This window comes from Aulonocara sp. 'chitande type north' Nkhata Bay, linkage group LG7, assembly GCF_057382095.1.
Source record: "Aulonocara sp. 'chitande type north' Nkhata Bay isolate Kocher_YH1m ecotype deep benthic linkage group LG7, A_spYH_male_GT1.1, whole genome shotgun sequence".
NCBI lineage: Eukaryota > Metazoa > Chordata > Actinopteri > Cichliformes > Cichlidae > Aulonocara > Aulonocara sp. 'chitande type north' Nkhata Bay.
The window spans coordinates 31,710,126-31,729,452 of NC_141350.1; the positions used below are offsets into that span (position 1 = coordinate 31,710,126).

Here is a 19,327-nt window from a genome sequence, read left to right on the forward strand (position 1 = left end):
TTTAAACCCCCCCCCCAAAAAAAAACAGAATAAAATGACATGATCATTTCCACTACTTGTTCTTCACTCCCTCTTACAAAACTATAGAGTCAACCTTCAGAATAAAATGGATTTAAGGCTACTTTTGAAAGAAGTCTTCCAGAGTGAAGTCAGTTTTCAAAACTTAGTTCCACGTGTCCTAGCTTTGTTTATCCAATCAAATAGATGTGCTCATCTGGGATTTTTTTTACACCATTTAAAAAAATAATTGGCTAACCAGAGCTGATGCTGTTTGCATGTCACTTGGGAGGTAAGGTAATGATGGGAAACACTCTGGAGATTCAGCTGTGCTGATCGATTGATACTAACAACACAACACAATACAAGACAGAGACACAAACTGCATTTTACCTAATAGACTATAACAATGCTGGTCTTGTATTTTTAGCCTTTATGGACTCTGGATTTGTGAGCACTTCTGTATGTTTTAGTTCTTAGTTATATTAATATTTTTTACAAATATTTTAGTTTTGACTGAAACTTTTATATATATGTTGCTTAGTAAATATAACTAAAGTATAAAATGTCATAGCAGGTAAATTGCAGACACAGGACATGAGTTGGTTGGAAGAGTATTAAACAAGATATATCTCTAAACAAATGTCTTATATCGTAAGGAAAAGACCCTACATTATTTTACTGAAAACCCAACGACCTGACATTCACCATAAGCAAAAATTCAGATGTGGTGGGTAGGAATAATTTAATAAGAATAGATTTCTGACGGAGTCATAGACATTGTAAGGAATAGATGTAGCTTCTGGAAAACAGCCTTCAGTTTGCTCTCTCTGTGACCTCAGTAAAGACTTCTGATTATTGAGGGCTCAACCACTAGTTTCAGGTCAAAATGAATTAAACATGAAGGCCATTTTGTAAATTATGGTCATTATTAAATTCAGAAAGAAAGATTATCCAGGGTATGTTCATTGGCTAATGACTTGTCAATCACCATGTTCAGCTAAAAGCCTCAAAATAAGACTTCACCAACCAACCAGCGATGTTGTGTTGGCTACACCTATCTTTTATACTCGTTATGAGGAGCCATTTATGGACAGGGGAGGGGGCAGCCATCTGCCATAACTAGTTGGGGGTAGAGGGGAAAGTGAAGATCGACTTATTCTGAAGGTCAAATCACAACACCGGGTAAGGCATTAGCCATAAAATACTGTTTACACATTTCACTTTCTATGTTGCTGAATATTTGAATTGTTTTCTGATCTCCACTGGGGAATGTGAACTTAAAAAAAATATACAGTATGGAGTGTTTTGTTTGTTTGTTTGTTTTACATGTCCAAATATTAACTGTTTGCAGGTGAATATTATGGTACCCAAGCACATAACACTACACAGGCATAAATATCCCGCAATGATGATTGCTGAGATCTAACCAATGCTGTCATTAACCCTTTAAAGCCGGTCGGAGCGGGCACGCTCCGTTTTGTGCAACTATTTTTAAATCCCGGTAGCTCTGCAACCACGTAAGCTAGCGCAATCATTTTTTTTGCATATGAAACCGGAGGAGTTGTACTTACATCTTATGCCATCAGCTTGTCCTAGGTCACAGTTTCCTTCCACATATAGCTTTGCAAAAACTGCATAAAAAGCACTTGCAGCAACAAAAACATAATATTCCAGAAACACGCTTCGCCGATCCGATCAGCTGTTTGTAACATTGGAGTAGATGTCAGTGCGAAATACCGCATGTCCGCCATTGCCTGCCCGAAACTGTCTCTGTGTTAAAATGTATTTGTACTGTTGTATTTTGATATTGAACTTCTCAACAATATCACAAACTAAATGATTTTGAGCAATAAAACAACTCAACAAACCAACTGAAACTAAACAGATTTTTTTAAAGAACATAAATGCAAAAAACCAAACAAAATATTAGAAAACTGATAATAAACGAATAACTCTGGATCTTACATTAACTGTTATTTTTTCACTTTGTCAGACAAAATGATAATCAAGACTGTCTAATGAAGAATTCTCTCTAATTGGCTAAACATTCTCATGAAGTGACATGTTATGACTTAACTAGTGCAGCTGAAACAATTCATACCTCTGAAATTCATTCAGACCCAGGTTAAACAATAGTACTGGATAATTAGACACAAGCTCTGACAGGCACAGCTGACAAAACCAGAGCAAACTTGTTATTCTTAAGATGGAGTAAGCAGGATATTGTGGTCTTAAAAACTCAATTAACTTTGTATTTGCAAATAAAAAGTTGTGTGTTCTATCACTCGCTGTAATACAAAGTTTCTCTGGAGCTGCTAAACCCACTTGAACTGTGACCTCAGCACTGAACTGAAGAGGAAGCTGATTGCTTTAGACGTGTTCTCCTGTGTCTCCTGTGTCTCCTGTGTTTAGTTACTTAGACTAATTCTTGGAAGCCGTGTTGTGATCTGTGTCGTATGTACCTGAGTGTGTAGTTTGTCGGTGTGGTGAAGAGGCAGCCGCTCACACTTTAAAGGAAATCGTTACCTCTTAATTAGAGCATTACTGCAGTGATAAAGTTACACCTCCAGATAATGATGTGTCTATCGGAGGCACATACAGAGCTCTACCTCTGCTAACTTTCTTCCTTTTCTTTTCTCTTGCTTTGTTCATTCAACCTTTAGTCTTTTTTTACTTCCCTCTATTCATTCTCACCTTTTATTTTATTTTCTTGATTTCCAACTCTTCTTCTCACAATTTTTTTAATTCTTTTTTCTATTCAAGTTGCAGTTCCACTAATGGCCACTTGAGGCCGCTTCCAAAAGTGAGTCAATATCCATAGACTCCTATGTTAAAATGTCCAAACTTAAAGCAGAAATAAACATGTTTACTTTAAAATAAAATGTGTGCCAACATAGGATGCACCAGCCAGCTGCTTACCTCATAACCTTTTAGGTTTAATTCAGCAAAACTATATTTCTAACCACAAGTCTAAGCGTAGGAGCAAAGCAAAAATTACTGTTTGAAAAAAAAAATGTTTTTGATGGCATGCCAGTTAGAATGATTACTTTTTGTCTCCTCGTTTCCAAGGCATGCTTCTGTCTTTTTGTCTCTCTTGGCTCTTCACCATATTCTTTGTGTTTTTACATTTAACAGCTCTTACATACTGTGGCATCATGTATATCTGTGAGTCTGGTGACAGTTACAGGACATTCCCGTGTGTGTGTTTGCTGACACGCAGTGTTTGTAGTCTCGTAGCACTGACAGCGTCAGCGTGGCGCTCGGTGCTACACAAGGCCCTTCAGGCTTCCTCCTCTCTGCTGAGGCTCAAAATGGCTTCTGTCTCACATCTCCGTTCTCAGTCATGAGCTACTGACGCGTGTTCAAAGACGACAACAGAGCTGGAACATGGCAGCCGCTTCGCCTGCCTTCAAACCTGTTTACAATCGAGTGAGCTGAAGACAGTTCGCTATGACCTCATACCTGACACTTTGCATCTTAATGGCTTGAACCTCTCCCACAGAATCCAGACCACTGATACGATTAAAAGGGTTAAGTTGTGGTGTTAAACGATTGGCAGTGACTCCCAGTCTCTCAGTATATGAGTTTAGCGCCTCTATAGACTGTTTACTGTGTTTTTGCTTGCTTCGGGTACTCTGTCTGATTCCTATAGCCATATTTCTTGTTATAATAGCTTTTGGTCTTTGTTTTGGAGAAGGAAAACCACAAAAAAACAGGAAAGAATGCCAGCTAACCTCACCCCAGGGTCATGCTAATGTCACATTAATGCAGGAAAAGTTCTAATTGATTTTCTCAACGCAGTATTGATTCGTGTAGTAATGCTCGCGTCTGTTTGTTGGAAGTACTGAAACACCGTAATGTTTGTTTCTGACTCCTTCACTATGTTAACTAGTTGCTATGTTTTCTGTTGTTTGATTTGAAACTAAGAATTTACCACATTAATCTGCTGCTTTGTTCACTTAGTTAAACCTCAAGAATTGCAGCCATCCTCCAACTAACACCTGAAAATGTTAAGTTAAGCAGAAGCTGTCTGTGAGCAGATGAATGTGTGATGATCCACTGAGGCTAATGAGATCAAACACATTTAGGGCTTTACTAATAAGCTGATGGCTCAGGCTATATTTCTGTTAATTAGTCAGTAATTAACTGAGGCTGTTATAGAAACTTGTTAATGTGAAACATAATCCCAAAAGGCAACTAAGTAAAGGTGTGTGTGAACACTCGGACTGAGCAGCAGTAGCATTGATGCAGAGATGCTCCAGCATGCAGGAAGAGGTGTTTATATGTGCTGTTTTCACTCTATGTTTCTGCAGTGCCTCCTCAGTTCCTCAACTACCCGACCAACACGTACGCCTATGAGTCAACCGACATCGAGCTGGAGTGTGCTGTGACAGGAAACCCGCCGCCGACCGTCCGCTGGATGAAGAACGGGGAGGAAGTCATCCCGAGTGACTACTTCCAGATAGTGGTGAGTCACTCAGAAAAGTATACACATACAGTCCTTGTGAAAAATGGCGGTACAAGGTACAAGATGGCGGCGCGCACAGACGCAGCGGCCCGGAGCTCCTACACTTTTGCACTTTTGGTGGTACTGTGTATTATTTCACACAGTCTGGGGTTACTTCAATACAACAAATATGTACACTTGGGTTTTAAGGGGTATTTATTATTTTCTTCTTTTTTTGGGTTGTATGGAAGCCCCAAACGCAATTTCATTGTTCTTGACAATGACAATAAATAAATACTACTAAAAATGTGGACACACCTACAGAGGTAAACTAAGCCCACCTCAGCTATGAAATACCACATATGGAGTTCTGTAGCAAATAAAAGTATTAAAAAGTAGCCTGTGTTTCACATTTTAGACCATAGCCTTACACGCGTCACCTGTTACTACACGTTATAACTCTTTTATCTTTTCACCAGTATTAATTCAATAGCTTCCAGCCTACAGTAGTTACTGTGTGTAAAATACCCATCTGAAAAAAGGGCAAACAGACTGTAACTGTAATACACATGTATTCCAAGTTTACTAGGTACATATTGTTAGTACTGTTTTTTGCCTTAAGAAAAGCTTAAATTTTTGGTCTCTTAGATTTACCAAGGTGCTAGAAACAGAGGTTTTGGTCCATATTAGCATGACAGCATCACCTAGTTCCTGCAGATTTGTCAACTGCACATCCATGAAGCAAGTCTCTCATGCCACCACTTCCCAAAGGTCCTGTATTGGATTGAGATCTGGTGACTGTGGAGATCGTTTGAGTACAGAACTCACTGTCATGATCAAGAAACCAGTTTGAAATGATTTGAGCATTCTGACATGGTGTGTTGTCCTGCTGGAAGCAACCTTCAGATGATGGGTTTTGCTGCGGTGCTCTGACTTCAGTCAGCAAGGCATTTTTGCCCAGAGATCTGCAGCTCGCTGGATATTTTCTCTTTTTCAGACCATGCCATAAACTCTAGAGACGGGCGTGTGAAAGAATCCCAGCAGATCAGCAGTTTCTAAAATACTCAGACCAGCCCACCTGGCACTAACAACCACACCACACTCAAAGTCACTTTATTCCGATGCTGAGTTTGTCTTCACCTTGCCTACATGCATGTGATTCCATTTTCCAGTAAAGAAGCATTTTAATAAACATAAACAGAATCTTTAAAAAAAACACAAATAAATAAAGCAGCACAGACACACCATTTTTTCCCGTATATGTTTTTAATGTGAAAAATTATGCAGTTATAACAGAACCGCAGGGAGCTGTGAAATCAGTGAATTTGAGAATTAGAGAGAGCGTTAGAGAGAGAGAGAGCTAGAATATGGACTCTTGTAATTGAATAATCCAATAATCTGGGTCATCCAACATATTCTGCTGCAGACATTTTTGTTCATGCACACTTTTTGATTTGGTGTAACTGACATATTTTTCACTTGTACAAAGCTCTTAGCCAGACTCTTAATTTTCTGACATGTTGTTGCCTTTCTTGTGTCTTAGGACGGCAGTAACCTGCAGATTTTGGGCTTGGTGAAATCAGATGAAGGATTTTATCAGTGCATCGCGGAGAACTCTGCCGGCAGCTCTCAGGCGATGGCTCAGCTGCTGCTCCGAGAGCCAGGTAGGAACACACACACACACACACACACACACACACACACACACACACACACACAGCTTACACATGTCATATCCCTCTGCTGGTTACAACCTAAACATCCAGCTGTCATCACCTGCCATCCTCATTTCTATCATTACCTCTTCAGTTTCAAACTTTTGTTCATATTTCTGCCCCCATGTGGTGGTAGTCTATCTAATTAACTGGCAGATGTCGCTGATTAGAGTTATTTAAGTTGTAATTATATGTGAGGGAAGCAATAATTATAAATTATAACATTATTAGGGTTTACAGAGGAATGGTCTAAAGTCCTGACCAGAAGTCCTGGTTAAAGTAATATTAATATATATATTTATATGTAAATAAGCATTAATAATCTTTTTGTTGACTTACAGTAATTTTGCAATGACAAATATTCTGAAATTCATATTCTGAAGCCCAACAGTTTCTCTGCAGTCTGCTTTATGGGTACATTTTTTCCACGTTAAATATTTCCTATTGATGGATTTATTTTAGCTCTATGAGTTATGCTAACTTTGCTAAAAAGAACAAGATGACTTAAACACCCTGCACGACATCAGTCATGTTCATCCATGTATATCAGGTTTTTTTTAAATGTGTGAGCTAGGTCCCTTTAAGCTCTGGGTTCAGTCCATCCCAAATACATTAATACAGACCCTCTCAGTGTGATCAGAGGTACCCTACAAAGATGTATCTGTTCTGTTAGGGTGTATAAAGAAGCTGGATACAGGTAGAGCGTGTGCAGCTATTAAATCAGGGCTTGCTGTAACTCTTTTAGCTGCTTTTGTGTTGGTAATGCATACAGTGATGCTCCTCCTATTTCTTTCTTTGCCTACACATTTAATGTAACAGTAGGTAATTAACATGTGTTTGCTGTGTTTGCTGTTAAATTTGTTGATTTTGTTTTTTTTCTGAATGGCTGTAGGGTGTTGAGAGTGAGAGTGCTAATGTGTATTAACAGTTTAATTAGATGCACATTGTAATGTTAAATTGTATCTGTAATATTCTTGTGTTAGTTTATAGAAGGGCAGCCTTGAATGAGCAGTCTAAAGACATTACATTTTGTTTATTGGATATTAACTCTAGCCAATAATTATTTTCATCTTGCTTCCCAGAGGAGATTGGTTATAGCTACCGACCAGCGATGGACAATTAATTTTCTCAGGAGGCCACATGAGAAACTGGAACTGTTTTGGAGAGGCGCAACAATAAACTGAACTCGATTCTACTTGATATTAATTGTCTCTTGTCTCTTCATAAGCTTAACAACAGTTCCAGGTTCTCATGTATCCCATTGGGAAAATTAATTGCCCACCCCTACATAAAGACAGTATAAAATATGAACATACTTTCTAGCTCTGAAAAGTGAAGCCATTGGAGAGGTTCCAATGGTCCTATGGAAGTCTATGGGAAAATGGGCTTTTCCTGAGGAGCTCATGTTTCAGTTCAAGTCAGTCTTGTAAACTTTCTCCACTGTTCGTATTATAGAGGTTTAGACAAGTGAAAGACTCCTGATTCATTCTTGGGAGGAGACACAAATCCTTTTAGGGCTGCATGACATCTTGGTGTATATCAATACAGATGTGGTTTGATGACCATTGGAACAGTTTCTGTGTTCACTCTGATTCAAACCCAGTCATTTCTTCTATAAATAGGCTGAAATAGGAGTGAAAATACTCAGTTCAGAAAGAACCAGAGTTCAATTTAAATAGACTAAATGCAGCAGGTGTGAAAACATTGAAAACACAAAACAAAATCTATATCAAAGACCACCTGACCCAAATCAGCAGCCTACTGGTCAACCGCTCAAACCACTGGATCATCCCAAGTTTTCCACCTTTCATTTTTTAGTTGCTCCACCCTAACTGATGCTGGATACACATTTATTAGACTTTATTTACCATACAGAGGGCTGGCCCTTTCAGGGCGGTCTGCTCGAGCAACGATCCTTTGGCCCTGTCCCCGGTGGATGTGGCCTGTTCTTACATTTGGTTTTGTCAGTAATCACATCACAGTCACAGCTGAGAGAACAGCAGGAGCTGGCCCATTTTGGCAAAGCCATTATTTGTTGTGTTGTTGTTTGTGTTGGTGTTGAAATCCAGTTAGTCATGTGGAGCGACATAAGCTACCATCTGACACACCCACAGACACACACACATGCACAGTAATAGGGAGATGTGAACAGCTCAGCCACTCTGCAGAACACCTGAGTCAGCACAATAGAATCATTTTGCATCTAAATGGACCAGCAGCTGTGTGCATGTGTGGATGTGTGCGTTTGTTTATGTGTATGGCTATAACCACTCTGAATTATCCTGGTTGTGATCCTGGACTGTGTAGTATCTGTTTATTTGAAACCTAGATGTTTTAGAGAAGCTAAGCTCGTTGCGAGATAATTGTTACAGGAGCTCGGATATGTGCGCTCGTGTAAACAGCTGATGCAGGCTACTGGTCACAGTCTGCAGCCTGCAGTCTTCAGCTGAAGTCATGTGATGTGAGTGGAACAAATGTGCTGCCAGCAGCAAATAATCATCTTTTTTTATTTTTAGATTGCATTTTTAGTCTCCAAGTCACAGAGGAGCACATAGCTTTATTTACTGCACAGACAACCAGTCTTCTGTTATCATTTAAACTTAACTCACCACAGCTGCTTTTTGTTGTCAACACGAACTTCAGGCTTTCTTCATCTGTTTTATATTAAAAGCCTTGCAGTGAAGCAAGTCAGCATCACCAGGCTTTATTGTGAAATGACAGAAAGAAAATATTTTTAAAAAGAACCCTGATTTCAAAAATATATATAGCCTATTATAACATGAACATCAGCACACACACACACACACACACACACACACACACACACACACACACACACACGTGTGTGTACATATATATATCGCCCGGATCAACAAGGTCCGCGTCAGGTATTGAGGAACCAGGGCACCCTGACGAGAAGTGGGCTACACTGTAAACCCGGATAAGTTCAATACACTTAAATCGTTTGAGGAAACCGATTCCCTTCAAATGATTTGAGTAATCAACCCAAAACAAAAAATTAACTGATTTAGTCAAGTAAACTTAAAAGTAAAATTGTCACAATTTACTATATTGAGTCATCGCTACCTAAAGTGTTTAAGTATTCAATATTTCAAAAATAATTTGTTTAAGTACAGTTAACTTAATACTAATAGAAAAAACTAAATTGTTTAAGTGGTGCTAATATTACAAAACTCACTTTTTTGCGTAGTGTTTAATTAAAAGCGTCTTTTAATTAAATGTATTATTATTACTAAAACTTAATATGTCAAGGCAAACACACTCAAAACCAAAGACCACTAAGGTGTTTTTTTTTTTTTAACTTTATTTATAACAAAACAAGACTTTTGTTTTCCTTTGAACAATATTCCAATTTTTACACATGGCGCTTCTAAGAAGACATTTCTTTCAGAAACAAACACAATATTTCAGTTGTTCCTAGCCACTTCCTAGTTTTTTTGAACAGTAAGTTTTTTGTTTGCACAATTGGGCTTCCAATAAAACATTTTCTTTAAAACAATCCTTTTAAACAGATAAAACTGTGTATCACAAGTAAAGAACTTTGGTGCGACATTCAGGGTAACAAGTTGTAACAGTAAAACTTATTTTCACAAATATTTTAACTTGTAAAAATAAAAACTATGGAATAAGGAATGGCCCCAGCGAGACAATGAAATTAAAGGAATAGTTCACTGATTTTACATAATAAGATATGTTCTTACCTTAGCTTTGACGAGTTGATGTGTACCAGTCTTGTCTTTGTGCGTGCCCTCAGTCATGCAAATGGAGCAAAGCCTCTCCCATATATTCCAAATACCTCCACTTTTTGCTCCTTTTAGAAGCTACCGAGCTCCTCCACGTTTTCCCTATTTATGTAAAATTACATAAAAAGTGACACTCTCCAAGTTTAGTTTAACTAAATTTAACGTGTGGATTTTCTAAGCCGATAAGAAGGGACTCTATATTACAAGGTGTAATAACACTGTAGGAGCACTTCTTCATCCCCCCAGTAACTCAGTCTATGCTCCAGAGTGCACTAGGGTTACTGCGCGCTTGTAATATAGTGCCCCTTTTTATCGGCTTAAAAAATCTATCCGTTAAATTTAGTGAAACTAAACTTAGATAGTGTAACTTTTCATGTAATTTTACATAAATAGGGAAAACGTGGAGGAGCTCGGTAGCTTCTAAAAGGAGCAAAAAGTGGAGGTAGTTGGAATATATGGGAGAGCCTTTCTCTCGCACAAAGACAAGACAGGTATGCATCAACTCTTCAAAGCTAAGGTAAGAACATATGTAAAATCAGTGAACTACTCCTTTAAGCCCTGGTTTTGCCATCCACTAAAAACAAAAAAAGACAATTACAAACACAATAATGACTTCCTGAACTTGAGAAAAAGCTGCTCAATGAAGAGTGAACATTCAATGTATCTATACACACATTGAAAGCTCATTTTTTAGCCTTTGGAGTTTTGGAGGAGGATCGTTTCGTCCCAGATTCAGCATAATCTGCTGGATAAACAGGAATGTATTCTTCATGCACTTTGGGTACTCCAAGTGGAGTGCATAAGTCAGTCCAAACAGGAGACACATTGCCAAAGGAAGACTGCAGATGGAATCCATTACCACATTGCCCTCTAGAAGGATTCCCAGCTGGGAGGGGTTCAGTTCTTGCTCTAGACTTCCGTTTTCACCATTGAAGATGATTCCTATTGGGATTTCAAGGTCACCATCAGCAGCATTCTACAGAGGGGGGGAAAAAACTGTGAGTTAACCTGTTGGTGGAGAGTAAGTCCAGAGAGAGGAAAAAAACACGAGTTTTTCTGAAACACGAGTCCCGTTTGCAGAGTTCAGTACGATGTACCGCACGGAGCAGCGAGGGCCGAGGACGAGACGCTGCTCAGCTCTGTATGGCGCTGCAGCGGCGCACATGTTAATAAAGTAAACTTTACGAGAGGCCGTACAGGTGCAGAGGAGCGGTGTTCAGCCCCTCGAGCCTCAGCGAGGGGCTGAGCGTCAGAGCGCGGCTGTGCGGAAAATAATGACAGGTTTATTTGTCCGTGTGAACGGCTGGAGGTGTCCGGCCGTGCTCTGGTCCTCCTCCTCTGACCGGGGCCGGAGTCCGGACCCGGGCTAACCCTGAACACGGTTTGGATGTGCTCACATCACACAATGGAACCGCGCGGTTTGGATGGACGAGGAAGATGCTAGAACCATTACACATGAGCAGGGGTTAAGGCTGTGAGGGTTACAGCCTTAAAACATTTATAATAAATACTTTTCACTACTTTGCGGATTTCACTTATTGCGGGTTGTTTTTGGGACGTAACCCCCGCGGTAAACGAGGGTTCACTGTAGATTGAATTAGCGTGCACATTTGCGTAATGTAACATGCAACTATTTTTGCTTAAAGTTGAAATATAAAGATTTAACTCACCAGTTTGCGTGGAGGTTTGAGGAAAAGTACTCCCTATCGACTGTAGACTGAAACAAACATGTCCAATCCCAGGCAAAACCACCAAAAACGATTTCTCTTATTTTTTCCTGACAAACAAGTCCAGACGTCTCTTCGGTTCCAGTGCCGGGAAAAATATGGGAGGGGCAACAAAAACTTAAAAATAGTGAAAGTGCTTTCAACTAAACATGATCAGTAAACATCAAATTTACTTTTATTATTTGAGTGTTGAGTTTAAAACTTATTCTCTTATAAAAAATTGAACTTAAACTATTTATTAGAATACACTTAAAATAGAAAGGACCATGTTAAATGTATTCATTTTAGTGCATCACATGCAAAACAATATAGGTTAAGTGCAAAAAGCTTCCACCAATGAGTTCTGTCTGACACAGTTATATGATTTTAGTTTTACAAAGAAAATTAATTACCATCAGTGATTATAGCTAAACCATTTGAATGCAAATAACTTTTGGGATTACAGTGTACTGGAACAAGAAGGCATCGGTGGGCAAGAGACGAAAACAGGGCGTTGTTGGAATGCTACCACGCAAGTAACCCTGGCGGAAGGAGCTACATGAATATTTTCTAACACTGGAAAATAACTCAAAATGTTAGAAATATTCCAGTGTTAGAAAATCAGCACTGCCCAGTGTTAGCCATTGTTAATCTTCAAAACTGACTAGGTTACTTTTAAACATATAACACTGTCAAAAGTGTTAATTTAACACTCAACAGTGTTGTATTTAACACTCAGAGGTGTGGACCCATATAGACACTCTCTAGTGTTAATTTAACACTGGAGATTTTGCTGTGTATGCTGGTGCTGGGGGAAAGTGTTTCATTATCATTCTTTTGGTTTCACATTCATTCACTTTAAGTTTGGACATCCAGTTCTTGACTTTGGTCAGAGAAAAGCCAATGCTACACCGTAAAAAAAATCCTAAAAAAACAGTAACATTCTGGCAGCTGGGGCGCCAAAATAATACCATAAAATAACTTTCTCATGAAAATACAGTTATTTTCAGTAATGACAATACAGTTTGTTGCCCTGATTTTACATGGGATTTTGCCTTTTTCAAGTGCTTTTAAACATTAAATTAGGTACATTTTAATGTGATCAAACAATGAAATTACCTATAAACAAGGTCAGTGAATGCGGCAATATGAATAATAATACTTAAATGTACAGAAATATACAGTTAACAGTTGGTTTAAATAATAATGGATTGCATTCATATAGCGCTTTTTGAGACCCTCAAAGCGCTTTACAATTCCACTTTATATTGGAATTACAACCAATAGCAGCACATTGTATATTTGTTTCCTACTTTGTGAATTGCTGCTTTGCACAGGAAAGAAATCAGTTTCTTTGTAGGTCAAAATATATTTAGTATTTTTAAAATAATAAACATATTTGTTTTTAACAGGTGCTTCAGCAGGAGAGAGCATTTATATTATATTGACTCCAACAGGTTGAAATATTTTGAGATTAATAGCATAAGACAAAACACGTGAATACTTCTCGTCACCTGTTACCTGCGCTGTCACCTGTATGCCTTCATCTAACCTGCTCTGTCTTCTTTTCTTTCTTTTGTTCTTTCTTTCTTTGTCTTGACTTTAATCACTGTTCGGTGCGTTGATTCTCCCCTAAGCCAGCAGCACAGATGGCGACACACACTCAGACATTAACAGGGTCAGATGGTTGGTGTTATCACTTGGTTGCTATCGCCACGGGAACCAAGCTTCCCAGCAGGCTCACAGCGGCCAATCAGACATTCCCAAGAGAACTCACAGCGGGTGTGTGTGTATGTGTGTGTATGGGGCCGGGTGTGATTGTCAGCATACCACCTTGTTACCCTTGACGATGCCAGGCCTCTTGATACTTGGAGTGACTCTTCTCTGACACACACACACACACACACACACACACACACACACACACACACACACACACACACACACACTAATGGTTTTGTTCTCTTACACACTCAAAATTGCTCTCAGCGTGCATTTACGCAAATATGTTGTTCACTCAAGGAAAATTCCAGAACACACACTCACATGTAGTGCAGCTAAGTGGTTTCATTAATGCAGAATAAATGCAGGTGGTGATGCTCTCTGAATAAAGACACAATTTGAACCTCTCATTTTTTCTCTTTCACAGCATTAATATAAAGAGCCAGCTTTCCATACTCTTAGTATAACTAAGTAAAAGATATTTTACCCTTTCATTAGCACATTTGTTACTACCTAATATGGAAACTTAACTAGCTGTTGTTTAGAAATTTCATCAAACTGGAATGTGACCAGCAACTTTATAAGTCAATTCATGGAAGGAATTTTGTTTTGTTTGAGCATCAAAAACAACCTTAAGATATCCGTCTTTTTGCTAATCTTAGCTAGTGCTAGCCAGGATGGTGCTCTAACTGCAACACGATATAGGCCCTTGCCTAGCTTGCTTTAATATAGGAATATAACTGTAATATGAGCAGGTGGCAAAAAGTCCATTGATTGTAACATGTTGGCAACCTGCAGTCCTCATTATTTACAAACCTTTTCCAGTCTATCTGAGAATGACTGCAGTCAGTCTCAATCTTACCATAACTGTTTGGGGACAGGTTGCTTCCCACCAGATGATATTGAATTGTATGATACCAACCTTGACTATATGATGCTATATGACTGCACTAGCTAGCCATCTATAGGGTCAAGCTTGTCCTGTAGATATTTAATAGATAATGGTGACAACAGACAGTGCAAAAGATCCCCGTAGCTTCCAGGTGGCAATGGCAAAAACATGTTTCTTGAAGCTTCAAAATAGAAGTTCACAAACCAATGGGTAGACACATTAGCGTGTCCATCTTTTATAATGTTTCTGATTGTGACTTGCTGGTCAGTCAACTAGCTCCTTTATTGTGTAAAATCGACTCTTTTCTTCACTAAACTTACAGACAATTCAATATGTCAGTGTGTTTCTCAATCATACATGACATATGTGACCTATTATGCACAACAATGCAGCTTAATGGTAAACTGCCATAAACACCACCAATCTAGTGGGAAACTTAACATAATGAACATAAACCTAACTTTTTCTCACAAGTGCTGCTGCAGTTTTTATGCCACCTTGAAAATATATAAAGTAGTTAAAAATCTCATTACGTATTCAACCACAATCATTTCTATCTAAAATATCAAGTGTCCTTCTTGAGAAAATGACATAAAATCCTATTATTCTCTAGATTTTTTTTTTAGTGCACTTTATTTTTGTGTTAATATATGCCGGCAATCAGTGGGAATATCTGAGAGAGACAAATAGGGGTCGACAGAGGTTGATGGTGTGAATTCTTTATTTGGTGTGTATGATAATGGCTTCATACATGAGTAGAAAAGACAAAAAAGATATCACACTTTTCTCCCGGTCTCTGTTTTACAGTCTCCTCAGTCCTCTCTTACCCCTCTCTGCAGTACAGTCTCAGTTAAATCCTGGTGTGGATGCAATCTAAACTCTGGATCAGGATCTAAACTGCAGTCCAATCATGTCTTTATCCCACCAGTCTCTTTTATTACTTTGTCCTCTCTCATTTTCTTGTAATTATTCACACCTATCCATTCACCTTTCCTCTCCTCTCTGTCAGAATCTCTTGTTGGACAGTTTAATTCTTCCATAATCCACAGTTTATTTTCCATGTCAGTCCAGCCATCCTTCACCCCTCTTTTTAACATCTCCCTTCTTTTGTTTCCACATGCAGAAATTTACCAGTATTATAAAGTTCAGGGCAAGAAAGAAAAGATGTTAAACTGTTTCAACATTTTCTTTCACATACACACAGTCATCTGCTCTTTCATTAGTCGTTAATTATTGAAATTTGTCACAGATTCCAGTTGAATGCAGCTTCTGTGACTGTGTGCATTCTTATTTTGGGCCATAAATCTCTTTAACATGTGACATGGTGGGGCCCTACCTCTCTTCTGGGAACAGATGAGTTCCCACAAAATAAGTACAAGAGATGCAAGTACTGTGTGTGTGTGTGTGTGTGTGTGTGTGTGTGTGTGTGTGTGTGTGTGTGTGTGTGTGTGTTCATACATTATCAACATTGTGAGCACAAAACGTTAAAAGATTTGCATTGCTGGGAACCACATTTTATAGAGGGACAAAAAGTCCATTAAAAGTTTTAAGGTTTAATTTAAATTTACTTTTAGTCAAACAGTCCCAAGGCACCAGTCAGCAACCAATTTAATAGAGAAAGATGCATATTTCCCAACCATTAGCAAAAGGTTGCTGGAATTTGCTCTGTAATTTATTGTGAAATATCTATCTATCTATCTATCTATCTATCTATCTATCTATCTCTCTCTCTCTCTCTCTCTCTCTCTCTCTCTCTCAAAAAGTAAAATTTAGGTTCAGATAAGTCTTTGGGAAAAAATGTCATTATGTCCTCTAAAGTGGGTAAAACACTAGACTCTGCTCTGCATCGCAAATGTATGTTATTACAGCTTGAAGGTCAGGATGACAGCACACACTTTTCATTGTTTCCTCGTGTTTGCCTACTTCCCTTTCATTTTCAATTGTTATTGGCTCCTTTTATTTCATATGTCCCTGCTGTCTGCTATCCTCACAACACGTAATTGGTCCCCTTCTTTTCTTTTTAATTGCTTCTTTTGTTCTTTAATTGTCTCCCTTCTTTTTATCTTTTCCTGCTCTATGACTTTTTTTACTCTTTAAGTAACTCAGTTGTTTTTCATTTAGCTTGTAGTCTGCTGTTTTTCAATTTCGTATACCTTCATGTTTGCTCAGACTGTTTTCTCTTTGCCATAAATCCTGACACCAAATCGCTCTCATTAGGTCTTTATTTGTTTTACCAAGTTGTTTGATTGCCCTGATTTGCTACATAACAGCTGACCACTTGGTCTTTACCACTGGTTAGCTGATTTGTTTGCTTCTCAGCCACTTACAAAAAAAGAGAAGAAACTGTTGAGAAAAAAAAAGATAATAAATCAAGTCTCAGATGAAAATACTCTGACTGTTCACCTGTAACAACCCTGATACAGCTTGGCATTGTGTCTTCTTCTTTGGGATCTCTGTGTTTTGCTAAGGTTATGGTTGGAATTAAGAGACATCATTTTCAAGTTGGCTACAGTCAGAATTTGGGTAAAGTTAATTTCAGTAATATTTATTGTGAAGTTCAGCATATGCAGGATATCTTGTCCTTGTCTGCCTTCACTGTCGCTGGCTATCAGCTCACATAATTTCCTAGGTATTTGTAGAACATGACCAGTGTTGGGACTAACGCGTTATTAAGTAACGCGTTACAGTAACAACGTTATTATTGTGGTAACGAGCATGGTAATTAGTTATTATGCCAAAATCAGGAACGCGTTAGTCGTTACTGGGATTTAGATAGGGTCGTTACTCGTTACTTCGTGTGGTGGCTATCGCGGAGCTTCCACAGATTCAGTAACATTAGCAAATGGTGGAAGCCAGCAGGTGGATGAAGGAAAAGGGACACAGAAGGAAAAGAGACCCGAGGCGGCCGCCGGTCCAAGTGTGAACTGAACTTCAGGTAAGAAGTTATGACCTGCAGTCTCTCTGGGTCAGATATGAACCAAGTTTAGGTGGAGTTTATTTTCGTTATTCTGACTTTTTCCGTACTGCATGCTAGCTAGCATGATGGAGTTTCTATACAGCTGGGTGGTGCTATGAAGTTAATGATATTGAACTTTATTTTGTTCATAAGTTATTAGAGTTGCCAACCGTTCCGTCTGGTATTCAGAGAAAATATTAAACGTTTCTTATTGAGGTGAAAAGGAACAGTTTGTCCCGTAATTCAGCTACAATGGAAAAGGCACAAAGCTGGAGTTATTCTGTGTCTTTGCTGCACAGCTGCCTCTTCTTCTTTCATTCTCCCCCCTCCCTCTCCCGTTTCTACTTCAATCATGAACCTGATCAATGATCAGCTGATCGGCTCTCTTGTTTGTTTATCGCTCACTTTGCGCCGAAAGAGGAAACCAGCGGATGTCGCACTAAACAACAGCAGCACTTTAAGCTTGATCAGCTGTTAAAATTTATTTAATATTAATTTCTAGTATCAGCTGATGTTTGCTGGAGCCACAGCTGTAAACCTGCTGGTCATGATATGGTTTGGTTATCTGGTGAGAGGGAAACATGAAGATGAAACCAGGAGATGTCCTTACTGAATCATCAGAGCTGAACAGGTGATGGAGAAACAGGTTTACCTTTTAGGTGACAGGAATGAGTTGAAGGGAAGTTATGAACTGTTTCTGAGAGACAAATAACACCAGGATCCTTTTCTACTGACAGCTGGTAACTGTGCAGGGGCGGGTCTAGCAAAGTGTTGCCAGGGGGCCAGGTAGGGCATTAACAGGGAGAGGGGGGCACAAAGAAATACTTTTCTTTCTTATTCTCATTTAAAATGTCTAGCTTTTAAAAAATAATTATCTGAATCTTACAACAAACGATTGATAGATTGATGCATATATACCATCAAAACAGTGAACATCACTGTCACAGCAGTGTTTATTTTCATTCAAAGGCTTTATGATTTTTCCTATAATGGTCAAAATGCCCGGGACAATTTTCTGTCCCAGTCCAGCCCTGTATGCAGCTCATCTGCAGTCTGGTGTTACCTACATCTTCCTATTCAGAAGGCAGAATTTCCGAGTTCTGAGTACAATTGAAAGCACCACGACTGCAGTTTTTGTGTTGGATGTAAAAGGCGCACATGACGCTGTGACGTTGGCTAGAATCATGGCAGCAGTCAATGACGGTCCAGGCGTGGGATTTCTCTCGTGGAAATATGCACAATATCTTTTCCTTTCTATTGGTAGGTGGCACAGTGCACTTGTGGCAAGTAAGCAAGCTAGAAGACTGGCAAAGTTATGGAAGAAACACATTAACAAGAGAATTCTGAGTAAAACCAAAGTTACTTTCCCTAGTAACTAGTTACTTTGAAAGTAACGAGTAACTTGAAGTAACTGAGTTACTTTTGAGAGAAGTAACTAGTAATGTAACTAAGTTACTGTTTTAAAGTAACTTACCCAACACTGAACATGACATATATGGACAGGTCTACTGGAAACTGAACAACTTATTGGTAAAACAGTTTGCTTTTCATCTGGAAAAGCTACGAACAAATAGAAAGAAACACAGCTTTTAGCAAAAAACCAATGTCTGTGACTCGATGTTTAATAGAAAAAATACTATATAGTTCCAGGATAATACTGTGGTGAGGTGTGGTTTGTAGCTCAGCTGCCAGGGAGGGGTGGAGCAGTGGGTTCAGGGTGTGGTGTCAGGGGAGGTTGACCAGCAAAGCACATCTGCATCATCTAATCATGCCTTCCCTGTTTCAGTAGGACACCAGGGCCTGACAAGAGAGCTGTGCTGTGCTGAACTAAAGTAAGGCAGCAGAAAAGCTGCACCCGCAGAGGGACTGAAGAGACAGCGTGAATAAACAGTCACCTGTCTGGCAACACTGTGTGCGTTGGGTCCTTCTGTTACAGATACATTACCCAATATTTATCCCTCTGAGGTCTAAAACATAACAGGCAGCAACCCAAATCATAAAACCACTAAACCCAGTATTTTGGAGAAGTGCAAAAAAGGGGAAAAAAAGAAAAATTTCTGAGAGCAAATTTAAAAAATAGAAAGCAAAAAAAAAAATCTTTAAAATTCTTTGGAGCATTAGGGAA

The 19,327-nt window shown here is 38.9% G+C and overlaps 1 protein-coding gene across 1 annotated transcript in view; it reads left to right on the forward strand.

Annotated features, from left to right (window-relative positions):
- Window positions 1–19,327, forward strand: part of dcc (DCC netrin 1 receptor) — a 375,235-nt gene that overhangs the window by 177,577 nt on the left and 178,331 nt on the right. The window contains exons 6-7 of the mRNA XM_086300044.1: window positions 4,314–4,468; window positions 5,991–6,111. Of these exons, the coding sequence (XP_086156170.1) occupies window positions 4,314–4,468; window positions 5,991–6,111 (276 nt within the window). The remainder of the gene's footprint in view (window positions 1–4,313; window positions 4,469–5,990; window positions 6,112–19,327) is intronic.